This window comes from Corythoichthys intestinalis, chromosome 12, assembly GCF_030265065.1.
Source record: "Corythoichthys intestinalis isolate RoL2023-P3 chromosome 12, ASM3026506v1, whole genome shotgun sequence".
Classification (NCBI taxonomy): domain Eukaryota; kingdom Metazoa; phylum Chordata; class Actinopteri; order Syngnathiformes; family Syngnathidae; genus Corythoichthys; species Corythoichthys intestinalis.
In genome coordinates, this window is record NC_080406.1 from 42,102,126 (window position 1) to 42,122,613 (window position 20,488).

At 44.7% G+C, this 20,488-nt stretch overlaps 1 protein-coding gene across 1 annotated transcript; it reads left to right on the forward strand.

Moving 5' to 3' along the window:
• The first annotated feature begins 3,979 nt into the window (after nucleotides 1–3,979).
• On the forward strand, nucleotides 3,980–8,421 carry LOC130926852 (uncharacterized). Its single transcript, XM_057852141.1, has 5 exons — nucleotides 3,980–4,043; nucleotides 4,121–4,301; nucleotides 4,643–5,906; nucleotides 5,962–8,198; nucleotides 8,277–8,421. Exons 1-4 carry the CDS (start codon nucleotides 3,980–3,982, stop codon nucleotides 8,110–8,112), a joined length of 3,660 nt encoding a protein of 1,219 aa, XP_057708124.1. The 3' UTR covers nucleotides 8,113–8,198; nucleotides 8,277–8,421.
• The last annotated feature ends 12,067 nt before the right edge of the window (nucleotides 8,422–20,488 follow it).

Genomic DNA, 20,488 nt, shown 5'->3' on the forward strand with positions numbered 1-20,488 from the left:
GCAGGAATGTGAGGGGTGTACTCACTTTTGTGATAACCTGTATATATATTTGCCATTTAACTCTTTGTCAGCCATTGAAGGCACTAAAAACTTAATCCATTTAAAGTGGGAGGACTAGCAGGAAATGAACATCCATTTGTTTGCTGCCACCCTCACAGTTCAAATTGACTGGACATCTACTAATGATAAACTAATGATATACACAAATTCACAGGAAGAGGATGAAACGGGCTGCATGATTGGACATTTATCATCAATGACACTGAAAGGGTTAACGGGTTGTTTAGGGGTCATTAACTATAGAAATGCAGGTGTTTGACGTATGCAATCTCCAAAAATCGGAAATAAATGTACTACACTTGATGTACTCATTGTGATTTCGAGACAGTCATTTACATTATTGGGAGAACAAAATAAATATACCATACTTTTTTATTCACGAGTTCTTATACTTTTCATTCAAATGCTCCTCTTTGCCAATCAGTTTAAACCACTGCATTTTCCACCTTCCTTTTTTTAATAGCAAAAGTGTAACGTGCGTCTACCTCTCTTGTGTGCACTGTGTTAAGTTGACTCTCATTGTGCAAATTAATCATGATCCTGTGTTAAATTAAATTGCTGTCAAGAAAATGAAAAGAATTAAACACTTTGCATGCGTAGGGATTATGGTGGGCGAGAAAATTGTTTGCTCTGATTAATGGCTCTGTTCCTTTCAGGGAGCCATTTTCTGCCACACAATTTAAGTTGGTAAACAAACAATTAATGGATAATTGCAACATACATGTCCTATACGCACAAACATTAATAATGAGGTTTCTGCTTTACCCTTTCGTGCCAGCTTTATTAGAGCGTGTATGTCAACTGGCATTGTGAACGGCTCACTTCTTTTATGGCATATCCTTTGGTCAACGTTCATCACAAGTGATACTTGATCATGTCTCTTGTTAACTTTTTTGGTGTTACTTTTGCCAAACACCATGTGCTTTAGTCATTTTTTCTTCAAGATCTTCCCTCATTGTTCTGTATACAGTCTGCCGATAATGTACTATAATTTTCGGATTATATGTTGTGCTTTTTCTCTCTATTTGACCCCTGTGGCCTATTTATGTTTTTTTTTTTTTTGTACACACATGATTGATGTTTTCTCATTAAGATTTAAAAACGTATTTATGTGGAACGTTATGATAAGGTACGTTCATACTATGGACCATTAGACATCTTGGCTGCATGGGTGGTTAGACTGGTAATAAAAAGATAGCTTCTGCCAGTGTTGTTAATCTTACTTTAAAAAAGTAATTAGTTACAGTAAATTACTTCTCCCAAAAAGTAATTAAGTTGGTAACACAGTTACCTCTTTGTAAGACTAATTAGTTACTCAGCAAAGTAGTTGACATTACTTTTCATGTGCTACACGTTGAAAAATCATATGTATATATTTTTCAATATGAGGCTCTGAATCTCCTACCTCTCTCCTATCTTTGCTTTAGTTGTTTTGATAAAAGACATCACACAAGGTTCATGGATAGGCATTCAATAAATGTTTAGGGCGAGTGACTATTTTTTGTACTAAAAAAATATACTATACATATATATATATATTATATTGTAGCGTTTACAAGGATAACGGCAACTTGGTGACAATAATGCACACTCAGCAGGAAAACAGTCAAGGGCGTAGGTTTGCCTAGGGACGGTAGCGATATAACGCAACCAACTTTTCAGGATGCTCGAATTGTCCCCACCAACTTTTAAGCAACCTTATTTGCATTATATAGTGACTTCAGTTACACTGCTGGCCAAAAGTATTGGCACCCCTGCAATTCTGTCAGATAATGCTCAATTTCTCCCAGAAAATGATTGCAATTACAAATGCCTTGGTAGTGATATCCTCATTTATTTTGCTTGCAATGAAAAAACACAAAAGAGAATGAAAAAAAAAAAATAATAAACCATTACCATTTTACACAAAACTCCAAAAATGGGCCGGACAAATGTATTTGCACCCTCAGCCTAATACGTGGTGGCACTACCTTTAGACAAAATAACTGTGAACATCCGCTTCCTGTATCCATCAATGAGTTTCTTACAATGCTCTGCTGGAATTTTAGACCATTCTTCTTTGGCTAACTGCTCCAAGTCTCCGAGATCTGAAGGGGGCCTTCTTCAAACTGCCATTTTCAGATCTCTTCACTGGTGTTCTATGGGATTCAGTTCTGGACTCATTTCTGGCCACTTTAGAAGTCTCCAGTGCCTTCTCTCAAACCATTTTCTGGTGTTTTTTGAAGTGTGTTTTGGGTCATTGTCCTGCTGGAAGACCCATGACCTCTGAAGGAGAGCCAGCTTTCTCACACTGGGTCCTTTATGCTGCAAAATTTGTTGGTAGTCTTCAGACTTCATAATGCACACGGTCAAGCAGTCCAGTGCCAGAAAGCATAGCAACCCCAAAACATCAGTGAACCTTCGCCATGTTTGACTGTGGGGACCGTGTTCTTTTCTTTGAAGGCCTTATTTTTTATCCTGGAAACTCTATGTTGATGCCTTTTCTCAAAAAGGTCTAATTTTGTCTCATCTGACCAGAGAACATTCTTCCAAAACGTTTCTGGCTTTTTCTGGTAAGTGGCAAACTCCATCCTGGCTTTTTTATGTCATAAGTGGGGTCTTCCTGGGTATCCTACCATAGAGTTCCTTTTCATTCAGATGCCAACGGATTGTACGGTTTGAAATAGTTGTACCCTCGCACTGCAGGACAGCTTGAACTTGTTTGGATGTTAGTCGAGGTTCTTTATCCACCATCCGCACAATCTTTCGTTGAACTCTTTCGTCAAATTTTCTTTTCCGTCCACATCTAGGGAGGTTAGCCACAATGCCACTGGCTTTACACTTATTGATGACACTGCACATGGCAGACACGGAACATTCAGGTCTTTGGAGAGGGACAGGTAGCCTTGCGATTGCCCATGCCTCCTCACAATTTTGCTTGGTCTTCTTTCTTTTCTCTGTGCTCAATGTGGTACCACAGGACAGAGGTTAAGTCAATTTAATCCATTTTAACTGGCTGCAAGTGTGTTTTAGTTATTGCCACCACCTGTTATGTGCCACAGGTAAGTAACAGGTGCTGTTAATTACACAGATTAAAGAAGCATCACATGATTTTCAAAGGGTGCCAATACTTTTGTCCGGCCCATTTTTGGAGTTTTGTGTAAAATGATGCTGGTTTTTTTGTTCTCTTTTGTGTTTTTTCATTGCAAGCAAAATAATTTAAGATATTACTACCAAAGCATTTATAATTGTAATCATTTTCTGGGAGAAATTGAGCATTATCTGACAGAATTGCAGGGGTGCCAATACTTTTGGTAGCAGTGTATATATTTTTCAATATGCAGGCTCTGAATCTCCTATCTCTCCTGTCTTTGCTCTAGTTGTTTTAATTAAAGAACATCACACAAGGTTAATGGATAGTCATTCCATAAATGTTTACGGCATATCACTATTTTTGGTAATAAAAAAAACAAATGAATATTATATTTGTCAATTTTGTGTTTTGTGTTTGTTTGTGCAGAATTTCCTGCTTTTATTTTGGTAGTGGCATCCCGCCTTGTTCCAACTTTACTTCCTGCTCTTCCCAATCAGGCTGATCATATCCACGTGTGATCCTTTGTATACCGTATTTTTCGGACTATAAGTCACAGTTTTTTTCATAGTTTGGCTGGGGGTGCGACTTATACTCTGGAGCGCCTTGTTTGTGAAATTATTATGATCAAATTACACATTATTATATCATTTCACATGTTTTGGTGTTTTGGAGTCACACTGATGGTTTGGTAAACTTGTTAGCATGTTCTTTATGCTATAGTTATCTGAATAACTCCTAATAGCTATGTTACATTAATATACCGGCCACGTTCGCATTTCGTTGTTCTATTTCATCCCTGCTAACCGCCAGAGGCGGTGCTGAAAGCACTGAATGATCCCTTCGCGCATGCGCAGTGCGAGTATTAATACCAAAAAAGTCACCTGTGACCCCAGGTTGACCTCCTGCCGGGGTATAAGTTCCGGCGTCAACCTCGTACCAGCCCCTTTTTTCTTCTCGCGTGGCAGTTGCTACTTGTGTCGCGTATAGCCTTGTTAGACTTTGAGTCGGAGCTGCGGGTTCGCCCTCCTAAGGCTGCGTCACTCTATTGGCAATCGGGAAGTCTTGGGCTTTCTTCTTGTTTCGTTTTCCGGACTTGGGACTACTGCCGACCCGCGCCGGTGACGGCTTCGTGCGCGACCCCTCTCCCGGCCGGCGGCGTCTGTGTTGGGTGAGTGATCGCGGCTGGCTCGCTGTTTGCGCGGCCGCCGGCTCCGTTCGCCCGTTTGATTGTCCCCGCCGGCGCGTTGCTCGACCGCCGCGTCGGCTACCGTGCCGCCCTGTTTGGCCGCGCGCGGGCATTCGCCGTGTGGCGTCGCTTTTCCGCCGCTTGTGGGCGATCGGTCGCTGGCCTACCTGTGGTTTGCCTTTTTCGCTAGCTTACCTGTGGTTAGCCTTTTTCGCTAGCTTACCCGTGGTTAGCCTTTTTCGCTAGCTTACCCGTGGGTAGCCTTTTTCGCTAGCTTACCTGTGGTGAGCATTTTTGCTGGCTTGCCTGCGCTTGCCGTGTAGGTGCCGTTCGCGCCACCTTCCCTCGGCTCGCTGTTTTCACGGTCGCGTCGCTATGGAGGGCTCTCACTGCTGTGTGGCCTGCGGTTCCCTCCTTGGGCCGTCCGACACCCTGAACCGGTGTGCGGCTTGCCGTGGCCTATCTGACGACCCACGCGGGGGGTTTGCGGATGTTTGTTCGTCCCCCTCCCCCGTCGTGCTCGGGGGCCCGTCCGCATCTGAGACGCGGCCCCCTTCTGGGCTTAGGCGCTCGAAGCGTCGCGGTCCTTCGGCTCCTCCGTCCGGCCCCCGTCCGAAGAGATCGAAAGTTGACGAGCTGCTCGCCTCTGATGTCGAGCGGCTGCGCAGGGAGGTGGCTGAGTTGCGGTCTCTATTGGGTGACCGTCCCCCGGGTGACTCAGCGGCTGCTTTTGATCCGCGTTCGCCTGGCATGCCCGACCTTGACCTGGAGGCCGATGCCGTCTCGCTGGCGGCTTCGGCTTCCATGTTCCATGATGACGTGGGTGAGTCGGCGTTTGTGCCTTCGGAGCTCGGCTCCTCGTCCTCTGCGCTGGGCTCGTCAGCCGGCTCCCCTGACGCTTCCATACTGGCGGTGCTGCGCGGCGCGTTGGCGCGTCTACAGCTGGACTTGCCTCAACGGCCCGCTTCGGCGCCGGCGAGCGTATTTTTTCGGCACCAGCGGTCCGCCCCGAATTTTGCGGTCCCTGCTTCGGCCGACTTTGTTAGGGAGCTCCATGCGGGCTGGAGGGATCCGGCGGCTCTCTCTCGTCTTTCGGCCGATGGTCGGGCTCTGGCGGCCATGCATGATCCGGCCGCTGTGGGCCTGGACCGCATGCCGGGTGTTGAGCCCGCCATTGCATCCCTCATCGTGTCCCCTGAGGAGTCTCTCCGCCCGGTTGTGCGGTGCCCTCAGCCACAGGGTCGGCTGACGGATGAACTCATTCTCCGGGCCTATGGTGCCGGTGCGCGTGCTGGGCGCATCGGTAATTCCATGGCTCACCTCTTGTTGGCCCTCTCGGCGTCCTTGCCCGAGAGCGGTGCTGACACCTCTGCCGTGGGCTTCTGCGACGCGGCGTTGCACGCGTTCGCCCTGGTGACGCGGGAGCTCGGGCGGACGATGTCCTATCTTGTGCAGGCTCGTCGTCAGGTGTGGCTTGCTCAGTCCCCCCTGACTGAGCCTGCCCGGAGGACGCTCCGTGACGTTCCGGTTGAACCCGGCCATCTTTTTGGCTCGGCGGCGGTGTCTGCCTTGGAGAGGACTATTTCGGCCCGTGCGACCAGGCAACAGCTGTCGGGCCTGCGTCGGGGCTCCGCTCCTGCAGGTGGGCTGGGGGCTCCCTCTGCTGGTTTTCGTCCTCGCCGTGCGGCGCACCTTTCCCCTGATGGGGGCTATGGTGCCCAGCCAGCCTCCCGGCATTCAGCCGATTCCTTTCGTGACCCCGCCCGCTTGCCTCCACGTCGGGCGCAGGCGGGGCCTCCCGCCCGCCAGCCCCCCAGGGCCCGTCGGGGCCGGAGGGGCAGGGACTGAGGCCGTTGGGCCGGCCGTCGGATTTTTTTCCCACCAGCAGCTCAGGTACTGGGCTGCTCGAGTTTCGGACCCCTGGGTGATATCCACCTTGACCCATGGGTACGTGCTCCAGTTCCGACGCCGGCCCCCCGTGTCCCGCCGGGTCCGGGTGACTACTGTCTCGGACCCGGCGAGGGCTCTGGCTCTGAGCCGGGAGCTGTCTTCTCTCCTGGCCATGGGGGCCATCGAGCCTGTGGATCCCCGGGCTTGCCCCCGGGGTTTTTACTCAACTTATTTTCTGGTTCCGAAGAAGACCGGCGGTTTTCGGCCGGTTCTGGATTTGCGGGGCCTCAATCGGTACCTGAAGGTACTTCCGTTCCGCATGTTGACCGTCGCGGATGTATTGCAGGTGGTCGCCCGGGGGGAGTGGTTCACCTCCGTGGACCTGAAGGACGCCTACTTTCATGTGCCGGTCGCTCCTCGCCACAGGCGGTTTCTCCGCTTCGCCTACAGGGGTCGCCACTGGCAGTTCAGGGTGCTCCCCTTCGGGCTCTCCCTTTCCCCAAGGGTGTTCACCCGTGTTGTGCGGGCTGGTCTGGCTCCCCTCCAGTCGGTGGGCATGAAGATTCTGCCCTACCTCGACGACTGGCTGCTGTGTGCGCCGTCGCGCGCTCAGGCGTACGGCGATACGGCAGTCCTTCTTGCCCACGTGGATCGCTTGGGCATCAGGGTGAATTTGGGGAAGTCGTGTCTGGTTCCTTCCCAGCAGGCGACCTTCCTCGGGGTGTCTCTGGACTCGGTGGCCATGTTGGCTCGACCGTCGTCCCGTCGGGTGGAGGCCGCTCTTCGCCTCCTCTCGCATTTTCCGGTGGGTCAGGTACGTCCGTATCTGACCTTTCTGCGTCTTTTGGGCGTGCTGACGTCCCTGACCGCGGTCGTGCCCCTTGGTCTTCTCTTCTTGCGCCCCCTGCAGCGTTGGCTGAATGGCTTTCGCCTGGACGCCAGGCGGCACCGACGACGGTTACTGAGAGTCTCCGGCCGGTGCGCGGTGGCCTTGGCGCCGTGGAGGAACGGGGCTTTCTTGTTGGAGGGCGTTCCATTGGGGGTTGCCCCAGTCCGTCGCGAGGTGGTCACTACGGACGCCAGTCGCTTGGGATGGGGTGCCGTCTGGCAGCGCAGGGCTGCTCGGGGCAGCTGGTCTCTGCGGGACCACGCTGTCCACATCAACGTCCTGGAGCTGCGTGCGGTTCACCTGGCTCTCCGGCACTTTTACCCTTTCCTACGGGGAAGGCACGTGCTGGTGCGTTCAGACAACGCTGCCGCCGTGTACCACATCAACCACCAGGGGGGCACGAGGTCCGCTCATCTCTTGGAGGCCTCCCGCCGTCTTCTTGTGTGGGCGGCCCCTCGTCTTGCGAGCCTGCGGGCCGCCTATCTTCCCGGCCAGTTGAACCGTCTGGCGGACTCCTTGTCCCGCCGTCGCCTCCCGCCGGGGGAGTGGCGCCTCCATCCCGAGGTGGTGCGCGCGATTTGGGGAGTTTTCGGCCAAGCCGAGGTGGACCTCTTCGCCTCCCGGGAGTCGGCCCATTGCCCTCTCTGGTTTTCCCTGGGGGAGCGCTCCAGCCCTCTCGGTCAGGACGCGCTGGCCCACCCCTGGCCGAGGGTCCTGCTCTACGCCTTCCCGCCGCTCCCTCTGATCTGGCTGACGCTTCGGAGGGTGTCTTTGGAGGGGCACTCATTGCTGCTGGTGGCCCCCTTCTGGCCGGCTCGCCTATGGTTTCCCCTGCTGCGCAGCCTGTGTGTCGGCGAGCCTTGGTGCCTCCCCGAGAGGCGGGATCTACTGTCCCAGTTGGGGGGCCAGTTATGGCATCCCGATCCTCGCCGTCTCCGCCTGCACGTCTGGCCGCTGAGGGGACCGACTCGCTGTTTGACGCCTGCTCGAGTTCAGTCAGGCGGACGCTTTTGAACGCCCGGGCGCCCTCCACCCGGCTGCAGTACGCTGGCCGGTGGAGGTTGTTCGTGAAGTGGTGCGGGGACCGTGGGGATGACCCGGTGAGTTGTTCTGTCCCCACTGTTCTGGACTTCTTACAGTCCCTCCTTGATATTGGTCGCTCTCCGTCCACCCTCAAGGTCTACGTCGCTGCCATCTCTGCTCATCACGCCAAGGTCTCTGGTGGATCTGTGGGGAACCACGGCCTGGTCGCTACATTCCTCAAGGGGGCTCTGAGGCTCCACCCCCGCAGGTGTCCTCGCGCCCCGGTCTGGGATCTGCAGCTGGTGCTTGACAGCTTGTGGCGCCCCCCCCTTCGAGCCTATGGATGCGGCCGGGTCTCAGTGGGTCGCCCGCAAGGCGGCGTTCCTGCTGGCCGTTGCCTCTGCTAAGCGGGTTGGCGAACTGCACGCACTCTCGGTTAGCCCGTCGTGCATGTTTTGGCACCCCGAGGGTTCAGGTGTCACACTGTGGCCTAACGTTGCGTTTATGCCCAAGGTGTTGGCTGGCTCCCGTTGCAATCGTCCCTTACGCCTTGCTCGTTACCGCCCCCCGCCTGGGGAGGGTGGGAGCAGACAGGAGCTGTTGTGCCCGGTGAGGGCCCTGAGGCTTTATGTGGACTCCACGGCAAGTTTTCGTAGGTCGTCCCAACTTTTTGTCTGCTACGGGGCACGTGGTCGGGGCTCTGCCCTCTCCAAGCAGCGCCTCTCTCATTGGGTCGTTGATACTATTTCTTACTCCTATCAGATGGCTTGTCGCCCCCTGCCGTCGGGTGTGCGCTGTCACTCTACCAGGGGCGTGGCCACATCCTGGGCTGCCCTGAAAGGGGTGCCTCTGGAGGACATCTGTGCCGCCGCCTCATGGTCGGCGCCTGGCACCTTCTTCAGGTTCTACTGTTTGGACGTCACCTCTCCCCACCCGCTGGGTGCGGTCTTCGGATCGGAGGGGACTTCCCTGTGAGGTTTGTGTCTGTTTCTTCGTGACCCCGCTGGTATTGGTCATTCAGTGCTTTCAGCACCGCCTCTGGCGGTTAGCAGGGATGAAATAGAACGAAAGTTACGTATGTAACTACGGTTCTATGAATCCCGAATGACCGCCAGAGCGTTCCGTCACTCAGAATCCTCGTGCCACACGCGAGAAGGTTCTGTAGGGGCTGGTACGAGGTTGACGCCGGAACTTATACCCCGGCAGGAGGTCAACCTGGGGTCACAGGTGACTTTTTTGGTATTAATACTCGCACTGCGCATGCGCGAAGGGATCATTCAGTGCTTTCAGCACCGCCTCTGGCGGTCATTCGGGATTCATAGAACCGTAGTTACATACGTAACTTTCGTTCATGCATCATGTAACATTATCATTCTGTACACTTATTCAGCATGTTGTTCTCCATTGTATTTTTATTTTAAACTGCCTTTTAAGATGACATATCTGTTCAATTTTTTGGATTTTTTCAAGTAAATTTCCCCCCAAAAGCGACTTATACTCCGGTGCGACTTATGTATGTTTTTATCCTCTTTGTTGGGCATGGCTGGTGTGACTTATACTCAGGTGCAACTGTTGGTTTGTCTTGTATCCTGCCACATTCTATGTTACCAGCTCATGTAAGCCTCTTCTTGACTAACATTTATGTTTGTGTAACCGGTGTGTCAGCGCCGCGCCGCTCCCACCTCTGACCAGGCCGGGACGCGAACCCGCGCGCCACGACGCCTCCACTCGGCAGGCAAGGACGCTAACCACAGCTCGAGCCAGCGGCACAGCCGTTAGCATCCTTATATGAAGGAATCAGCAGGGAGGTTTCCACGCTTCCCAACGGACCTGTGTGTACCCGTTACATTTGGATCAAATGCCTTTTTGTTACTTTGTTGACTATGCTCAGTTTTTTGGTGTCCAGAAAGTGGTGTGATTTTTTGTTGTCTCTTTTTGAACTCCTATGGACTGAATAATAAACCTTTTTGTTAAAATGGAATATTTGAGCATTTGAGTCCTTAGTGAATCCCTGTCAATATTGTAGCGTCTACAAGGACACGCCAACTTGGTGATGATAATGCACACTCATCAGGAAAACAGTACATTATTTTCAATTAACTGTACCCACCTGAATGCCACAAACTGTATGTAGAAAAATCTTGCCCAAGAGTTTAAGATTACACTCGCCACGCTAAATGCTAATGCTAACGAAAACACAGATGCTATGCTAATGTTCTGAGCCACCTACTGTAGCCAATAATCATCGCATTTGCAATGGCGTCGCCACCCCAATCCTTCCTCCCCACTCCTGCCCTGCTCTCACTGTTTCGCTCAGACAATTTGTACTTCATTCAACCAAACTGTAGTAATGAGCGCCTTTACATCCTCAGTAACGGTAACAGCGTTGCAAAGATGGGAAAAGTAATTTGATTACTGACAACTATTAAAAAAAAAAAAAAAACGCCATTAGAAACGTCGTTATACTCTCACACTGTTATTAACAACACTGGCTGCTACTAGTGGCAACGTTTGCCAGCCGCTTCGTCAGTCTCCATAAAAAGTCAAGGAATTTGATAGATAAATAGGGTTCCTTCCAATGCTACACTATGTACAGGTAAAAAAATAAACATTTTAAAGCGATGTTTGCTACGATGGGAGGATGCTACGCTAGTGCTGACTAACAGTTTTCAATCAGCACTCAGACAAAGTTGCAAAATTGCCGACAAAGCCTCCGACAAATGCTCCATCCTATAGGTTTGAGGTAGAAAAATATTATCTTATAAGAATGGCCAACTGTTAAACACGTAGCGAGCCTGATTATGTGCTTAATCTGTTATAACGTGTCCTGCGTGAAAGTGTCTTTTGCTATCTCTGGTCAATTGCAGGACTAAACCAAGAATAAAATTAAACTTCAATATATGCGAAAGAACATGACCTTATTTGTCATGCAAAATCTTTGGCAGTGTCTTCACACAGTCAAGACTCGCTTTGCAACTGCTTCATCACGTTTTGACTTGTATTCCGTTTCATTCCCCAAAAATATTTGATCAGCCATGGTACATGAATAGCTGATGCAATGTTCTGTTTGATAAGTCTGGTTTGTTTATCAATTATATCTTAAAAATCACTGTAATTTTTTTCTTTCTCTCTGTTTATTTTCCTCTTTTTTTTTCTTCCTAATAACAAACTGAAGTTCAGTCAGAGGTGAATAACTGCTTTTCTCATAAAGAATATGAAAAAAAAAAGACAGACATGTGGTTTTCTGTGTGAAAATATTCCAGCAGGACTTCGGGAACCCGGAAGGAAATAATTAAATACAAATAATAATGCATTAGGGAGAAACTAATAAATTCCATGTAAGATGCCTGGCTTTTGGTATGAAAGTCATTTACATATGTGACATTCTTTGGATTTTCATTGGTTCTGTGATGCATTTGATTATAATAACTATTTAATACAAAAGAATTACAGCTACATGAGTATATTCAACGTTTATTTAGTCTATATGGAAATTAATGGGATTTTTTTATCCAGTCTGCTGATAAGTGGATACACTTAATTAAGAATTAAAATTTGGCATGTCTTCTTCAACTGCTAATGCAAAACTCATGCTTAGATTATACTGTAGTCTGTGTTCCCTGTCAGCATATACCACTACTTTTGGTCGGTGATGAGAAAACCATTTCGTCTAAATAATTGATGACACATTTCTATCATATGTCAGAATATTTTAACGATGATTTTAATATTAATGTACATCTATAGGAGGAATGATTTATCACTCTTGACTTTGGCGAAAAGAGTAGAATAATATGAATAGCTTTATTTGTAGAACAGAATTTTTTTCTGAAATTCAATAAAAGGTTTCACATATGACGTGGTAATGTAAACAAAACACTACTCATGTCACTTGATGTGCATATTTCATGGAAGAGATTGACAGTTAGGAGATTGAAGTTGCTTTGGTTTTCTTTCCTCTCATTTCAAGGAAACACATGGGTAAGCAATATTTTGCATCATCGCAGTTCATTTGCAATGACTCTTGTACAGGTAGTCCCCAGGTTACGAACGAGTTCCGTTCCTACGCTGGCGATGTAACCCGAGTTTCGGCATAAATCGGAATTAACCCGTTAGGTATCCCTAAATACCCCCTAAATCTCAAAATAACTATCCAAAAACATATATTATACGTCATTGAACTGTCCTTGCCAAGATGTTGGCGCTAAGTCCTAGCTAGACAGCGAGCTAAGCTCCAAAATGAAGACGTCAGACGTTCGTGTGGTTTGCTGACTTTAGCGGCTCATGACATCAATACAGTGGTCCCTTGACATGTGATCGCTTCGACACACCATCTTTTCGACAATTTGACTCGCCATTTGTTTCTACATCCAACGACATGCTCTAAATAGGAGGATCTATGACAGCACCGCAGTTTCTTTGTTTTCCCGCAAGACCCACATACGGCAGATTTTCTTTTGCTAGAAATCAACATGGGTTCCAACAATGTTAGTGCAAGTGGTGAAAAAAGGTGACGCTTACTTACTAGTGACATGATGGAAATGATCAATATAATAAAAAAATATGAGCGTGGGGTGTGCATCCGTGATATTCCTCAAGAATACAGCCGTAGACGTTCTATCTCGGCGGTCCTCCACCGTTCGCCAGTCTTTATAAGTTAAGGCGGCAATTATTGTTGTGGTAACATCGCCAAAGAATTTGCCAGCTTCATCGGGTTTCCAATCATTTATTCAATAAACTTGTGCAACACAACACGCCTAGTGTCCTCCGCAGCAAGTAACCAAAGTAAAACTAAAAATGCTCATTCTGTCAAGTCAGCCACGCGATGCGTTCAGGTACACCACACAAACACATTCGCCACATTAGAACCCGGTTTGTTATATTATTACAGGTATTATTAGAATTATTGCTCTTTTTATATTATTATTACGTTATTAGAATGAATAACAAACCACTCAAACAATTAGCATGTATCAGTTAGCGTCCGCACATCATCAAAAACAATCACATAAACTCGCCCCAGGTATTTGACCACAATTGAAGATGCACAATAAACAGTACAAAAGGTGTTATATACAGGTGTTGCCTCTGTAATTGTTTCACAACACAAGCAAAAAATTTGCGCACAGGCTTGCAGCTGTAATCTGTCCCCTCTCCCTTACTTGGTTGTGTGACTTCTTCATGGGAACAAGCGCGCTCTTCTTCGTGTGTGCAAAATACGTTCTTCCTCATATGTGCATGCGTTCTTATTCGCTTGCTATTCGTACTACCAGCTCTACGCTTCCTGCGCCAAGATAAAACCATGCATCACAAACCAAAAGTCAACATTATTAAAAAGTAAAAAAAAAACGAGACTCTGGTGTCATAAAGTAAAAAAACGCATAAGTCGGGTATGTCGGAAGCCGGCGACTACCTGTATTTAGTAATGAAAACAATTATGTCTGGCCAATTAATAAAGTAATTAAAAAAAAATCTCCTTCATCTTACAATTTATAGGGCAAGCAAGTGGCTATTTTTGGTAGTTAAAAACAAAACAGAACAAAACATAACCCCATAAAGAACTGGCTTCCAAATATGTGGCCATCAGAATTTTGGGTCATGTAGCCCACAATCTTAACATTTGGTATACAAATGTGGGCTCCATGACTCAAAAATGTGCTGTCCACTCATGTGATCACAATTTGAACTACATTATTATTTTGTGTAGTATTAATCATTATTGTATTTTCATATAATTTGTATGTATATTTTTGCTGAAAATAAAAAATTATAGATGAAATTGAAATACACTCTGGTTATGGCCTCCAATAACAGTTTAACATTGATGTTTTTATTTCTTTATTTCATAATATTTAACTCATTGTCTGCGATATTAAGTTCAGTTCACAGGCAGTAAAATTTACTTAATAGTGCAGATTGTTACAATGATTTAACAAGTAAATTCACCAGTTATTTTTTTCAGTGTGTTGATGGCAATGATAAATTTCCATTTCTTTTAAACTGAGTACTGGATGTGGATGCTCATGTTTCAGCGCCATTGATGCACGAAACATCCAATCCATTTTGACTTGATGGATTGCAGGTCTCGCACTGTCAATGGCGGCCAATGAGTTAAATCATTGCCCTATAGAGGGGTTAAGGCCTTTCCAACAGGGATTCGTGGGAACTCTTTCTCATACCAGTAATATATTCAGGACAAGAATTGCAGTTGTTCAAACATAAAAATGAAAAAAAAAAAAAAAAAAACATCAGCCAAACCTGTTCACAGTTAGACATAGACAGCATTTCATTTCAGCTTCTTGCAGAAAATATTCGTTTTTTATCAGTTACTTTTAACAAGTGGCACGAGATTTATGCAGATGTCAATCAGTAAAGCAGTCCCAAAGGAAAGGGAACTTGTTACCATGGTGTAATATTGAGAAATTTTCAACATGAGTGTGCCAAACCAACTCCTCAAACTTTGACCTTTTCTACAAAGTGGCAGAGCAGCTCATTTATCATGAGATGATGTCTATTTTAAAATGCACTGACAGTGACATTTTTCCAGTATCCTTCAAGATCCACTGGGGCATTGGTGATCTGATTCACCCCAATGTGCTACTCAGTCAGAGATGTAAGGGAACATCAAGGAAGCATCATTATAGAGAAGAGCCTTTGAAAAATAAATCCGCCACACAGATGGAGTGAGGCAAGTGTGACTTTGGTGTTAAAATGACATATTTCAGTAGATATATAAAAAAGAAGCCACACTCAGACAGGAAGTAGATAAAAGCTCATGTAAATGACAAATCAAATCCACAAATCATCTCCAGTTAAAAGCTAAATAATTCCTGCGAAGCCATGTAATGATAATATTATCATTTTCATGTGAATTCAGTGCTCATTTACCTATTCATTTTATTGGAGGCATATTCGTATTTAAAACTGTTTATCGTATGTCAGATAATTTCTGGTTTGGGTGAAGAGATTCTCTCTGGATTCTTATCCATTGATCAAACAAGATTGATTTTCATGAGAGAATATTTTGAATGAGACATTGAACATTGCAGTTCCAAACATCTCTAACCATGGCCTATGAGACATGCTGTTGCAGTCTTTTAATTTTTACTATCATCTTTAAGAACCCTCCTGTTGTCCACTGGTCAAAATGACCCGCCACTGTGACAAAACCAAAAAGAATTGACCCTAAACAATATTTTTTTAACTTGAAATTTTATGTCTTTGCCTAGAGTGGCCCCAACAATAGAATAAGTTAAATGTTGCTTTTATTCACATTTCCACGTATGCTGTACAAAAAAAAAAAAAGTACAAAGGTGTTCTTCAGGTCAAAATGACCCGTGAGGCAAATAAAGTTGAAATCAAGGTCACAGAGTTATTTACACACCTCAGAATGTTACACTGTTTTAGTTGTGTCTGTTGAGGAAGACTGAAGAGAGGTTTTCAAAGATATTTCAAAGACTAACTGAAATGCTTCAAGGAACTGCAGAAGAAACAAACATATAAAGTGTACAGAAAAAAGGACAGACGGTGTACACAGATGCTCAAGAAATAAAGCAAATTCTGGGTATGTACAGACGCATGAGGTTAGTACAGATGCGCAATGTATGAGCCTGTTTGTGATGTGATGTCACGGGGTCGATTCCTGAAATTGCTGCAACAACATCAATGTGTCTGAGCATGCATGAACATTATCAAAAAAAAGATAAAGTGAGGAAACTTAGGCCATGGTTCGAGAAACTACGGCAACACTTTATTGATTTACCAGCTGAAGAATGTCACACTGTTGACAAAATGGTGCATGGTGCCTTTCGGAGAAAACTCATTTTTGTGACATCATCACCATAAATGTAAGATGGTATAACAACAAAGCTTTGAACCTGCTCTCTTTTGTTGTCGTTTAACCAACGGGTCATGTGAGGCATTTGGATCGAAAAGCTAAAACCTACATAATGGTTCATAGACAAGCCATTGTTGACATATTCAACAGGTTCATGGGAGATGTCAACCTTCTTGAGATGCTATCTGTGCTGTAAAAGTTCAGCTGCAGGTCTCAAAGATGGTACATTTGGTGGCACACTGTTACAGTTGCAATAATCAATGCATGGATCTGCTACAGAAGAGACCTGGAGAAACTGTTGCCCAGGCTGAAACTCCTGTCACTGTAAGTTTCAGGTTTCTGTTGGCACTGCCCTCAAAAGCGCAGAAAATGTCAAAGGGTTTGTCCTCTCCAGAAGCAACGGCAACCCCTCCCCAAAAGAAGAAAAGCACTGAGGTCTGTTGTAAGAAAGTATGACCTGGATCATTTCCCAACCTGGGAAACCTGATAAGTGATGGAAGAAGTGCAGAGGCCACTTTACCCGCGTGTACTGTCAGAAATACAGAGTGCATCTTTGCTTGAACAAGGAGAGAGCCTACCACCATGCAAAATAAAAAGTCGTGAACCGCAAAATTAGTAAAAATATTGTTTTCCAGGCTACCACACAGCCAGTTCCATTGGTGGATTTCTATCTTGTAGCTATTTTTATGTTTCGAAATATATAAATTTTTGGATTTGCTGTGATTTACTGTACTAAATTATATGGTTTGTTGTTCAGGGAATAAAAAGCGATCGTTGAACAATGTGATCTGATGTATCAAATATGATACAAATTGAAAGTCATAAATGGAAAAGGATATCTGTCAATTATTTCAGGCTTTAAATAGTCAAATTGTTCACTGGGGGGGGGAAAAATTCAGTCATAAAGATCAATAGAAATGTATTCCAAACTCCTTTCTGCACTTTTTGTTTTGGAGAGTATTCACACATATTGTGGTGAAGGACGAGTTGTTTCTTTTAGCAATATAACATTTAGTGTTTAAAATTCAATTAAACTACATGAATTCGTGTTTAGTGAAGATGGGTCAATTTGACCCGGAAGACACGGGGGTGTATACAGAAAATGAGAACAACAGGAGGGCTAAGAAGAGGGCTTTTACTCTATCAATTTTAAGAAATTTATGACAAGGTACTGACACAGTAACACCTAAGAAATTGGCAGACCTAAATAAATTACTATTTGAGAGACTACACAACAATATTTTTTTAGTGATGCACTGTGGTTCCTAATTTTTTTGGGTGTACCACACAAATCAGCTTTAAAACATAAAGCCCTTTTCAATTGAAGTTGAACGAATCATAATAGAGCTCGAAACTTTATACTCTAGCTCAGGTGCGCGAAATTTCTGATTCTTAGATTATTTGCGATTCGGCGATGGAAGATTCAAGAACGATTTACAAACATCCAAATTCCGATTATCAAAATATGCCAAGTAAAGCGAAACCAAAACACAGTCAGTGAGGTCTTTAGGACGCAATGAGGAACGGACCGAGGGTAAACATCATGCTCAACTCACCTCTCCATGGCTCTGGCTCAACTCATGCCGCTAGATAAAAAATTAATAATACCTGACTGCAGCTGAAAGACGCTACAAAGTACGCCCACATAAATGCTACGGTAGATATATAAAGAAGTAGATTTGAAATAACAGACTTGGCGGCGTTAACATATGTATAGAAAACTAGATGCGAAATGACAGCGTTAATAAACAGCCGCCATCTTAAAGCAGTAGACGTCAATGGAAGGCTGTTGTGGCGAAACTTCCGAGCGAACCTAATTAACTTTTTACAAAAATACTCCAAAATAGGCAAAATCTTACTTGAATCTATCTTTAAATGATGTAACAGTTTTAAAAGGTTCACATGTCGAAAGTAGACAGAAAGGAAATTATGGAATAACGGGAGCAATTTTAACAACTTTAACGGTTGATTCACAACATTAAATTAAATGAATGTAGTAATTGAATGTAGTTTAAAGCTGCTGATACAGAATGGGGACTTGAGTATTTTATTTACTGTTTTGAGCTGTTAACTTGATAGTTAAATAGTAGTTTATTTAAGCCTGAGAGGATTTTTGTACAATTTTTGTAACTAATGTACAGTTGTGGTCAAAAGTTTACATACACTTGTGAAGAACATAATGTCATTGCTCTCTTGAGTTTCCAGTTATTTCTACAACTCTGATTTTTCTCCGATAGAGTGATTGGAACAGATACTTCTTTGTCACAAAAAAAATTCATGAAGTTTGGTTCTTTTATGACTTCATTATGGGTTAACAGAAAAAGTGATCAAATCTGCTGGGTCAAAAATATACATATATGTATCTGAAAAAGCGAATCATTGACTTGAACAAGTCAGGAAAGTCACTTGGAGCCATTTCAAAGCAGCTGCAGGTCCCAAGAGCAACAGTGCAAACAATTGTTTGTAAGTATAAAGTGCTTGGCACTGTTTTGTCACTGCCACGATCAGGAAGAAAACGCAAGCTATCACCTGCTGCTGAGAGAAAATTGGTCAGGAGGGTGAAAATTCAACTGAGAATCACCAAAAAGCAGATCTGCCAAGATTTAGAAGCTGCTGGAACATAGGTGTCAGTGTCCACAGTCAAGCGTGTTTTGCATCTCCATGGACTGAGAGGCTGCCGTGCAAGAAGGAAGCCCTTGCTCCAAAAGCGGTACCTTCAGGCTCGACGGAAGTTTGCTGCTGATCACATGGACAAAGATAAGACCTTCTGGAGGAAAGTTCTGTGGTCAGACGAAACAAAAATCGAACTGTTTGGCCACAATGCTCAGCAATATGTTTGGAGGAGAAAAGGTGAGGCCTTTAACCCCAAGTACACCATGCCTACCGTCAAGCACGGTGGTGGTAGTATTATGCTGTGGGGCTGTTTTGCTGCCAATGGAACTGGTGCTTTACAGAGAGTAAATGGGATAATGAAGAAGGAGGATTACCTTCAAATTCTTCAAGATAACGTCATCAGCCCGAAGATTGGGTCTTGGGCGCAGTTGGGTGTTCCAACAGGGCAATGACCCCAAACACACATCAAAAGTGGTAATGGAATGGCTAAATCAGGCTAGAATTAAAGGTTTTCGAATGGCCTTCCCAAAGTCCGGACTTAAAACCCATTGAGAACTTGTGGACAATGCTGAAGAAACAAGTCCATGTCAGAAAGCCATCAAATTTAACTGAACTGCACCAATTCTGTCAAGAGGAGTGGTCAAAGATTCAACCAGAAGCTTGCCAGAAGCTTGTGGATGGCTACCAAAAGCGCCTAATTGAAGTGAAAATGGCCAAGGGACATGTTACCAAATATTAGCGCTGCTGTATGTATATTTTTGACTCAGCAGATTTGATCACTTTTTTCTAACTTCTAAATGCATGTCAACATAACATTTAACCTAGATAAAACCTGTCCTGTTCATGTGCTTAGACACGGGGAATGGGAATATGTGTGCCTTTATAGACTGAACGATTTTAATGTGTCACATGAGAGTTTGTTAACATTTTTATTTATTATTTTCCCAAAGAACATGGTGGTCCAGTGTTCTGCCCAAATCTCCAACATCGGCGAAACGTCCTACATTAGTCGAATTTGACACCCAAAGTACTGTACTATCGTGCGCTCTAGTAAACTTGTTTTGTTTAGATGCATACAGAAATAACGTACTTCTCTGTGCTTAACTCTGACAAATATCTGTCCTGTTATGTAATAGGTCAAAAAGTGGAGTTCAGCAGCTTTTGGCTTGAATTTACTCAAACTCTACTGCACTGTAGACTCTCGGGCTGTTCAAAAGGAACAATACAATTCTGCCAATGTAATCATATGAAAATGTAAGGTTTCTGATATTGCTTTGTTTGGCTGCCATTATGATATACGAACCTCATTGCCCTAAAAATTAACTATTTTTACATTGACCACACTGTACCGTTAGCATATTACCACTTACAACGCTCAAAATAAAGAAACCTATTAACAACCATCCTAATGTTTTAAAAAGCTTTATTTTATTTTAATAATTAATTCACTGGCTACCATTGACAACAATAGATGTCCAACACATTTTGACTGGGATTCAAGTAAAAATGGACTAGGTGTCTATCGCTTTCAATGGCAGTGAAACATGATCATTCTGTGCCACTCATCTCGGTTCAAATGTTTTAGATGTCGGAGGATTTTAGTTGTAATATAAATGAGATAAAAACATGAAGTATAATAAATAAAGCATAATACTGTATCAGAAAACATGTCTTTAACCCTATATTGCCGTATGTATCACATTTGATACACCTAAAATTTCAAGATTTTGAGACTAATTCAGAGTTTTGACATTTCTTTTTGAAAAAAAAAATGATGGATGCAATTCAACACATGCATCTGCAGGTTCAATGAAAAAAACAAACAGTATATAGCAAGGGTTATAGATATCTGAGCGCTTATTACACATATTTATTTTGACTTTTCTTTTTACAAATTTGAAGAAAATGTTTCATTAG

What these genes read in the sequence shown, in the direction of transcription:
- LOC130926852 (XM_057852141.1), top strand. Translation starts at nt 3,980, where the DNA reads ATGCGCAGTGCGAGTATTAATACCAAAAAAGTCACCTGTGACCCCAGG. An exon ending in CAGGTTGACCTCCTGCCGGG is followed by an intron (nt 4,044 to 4,120) that starts GTATAAGTTCCG and finishes TGTCGCGTATAG; the next exon opens with CCTTGTTAGACTTTGAGTCG. An exon ending in GCCGGCGGCGTCTGTGTTGG is followed by an intron (nt 4,302 to 4,642) that starts GTGAGTGATCGC and finishes CTTGCCGTGTAG; the next exon opens with GTGCCGTTCGCGCCACCTTC.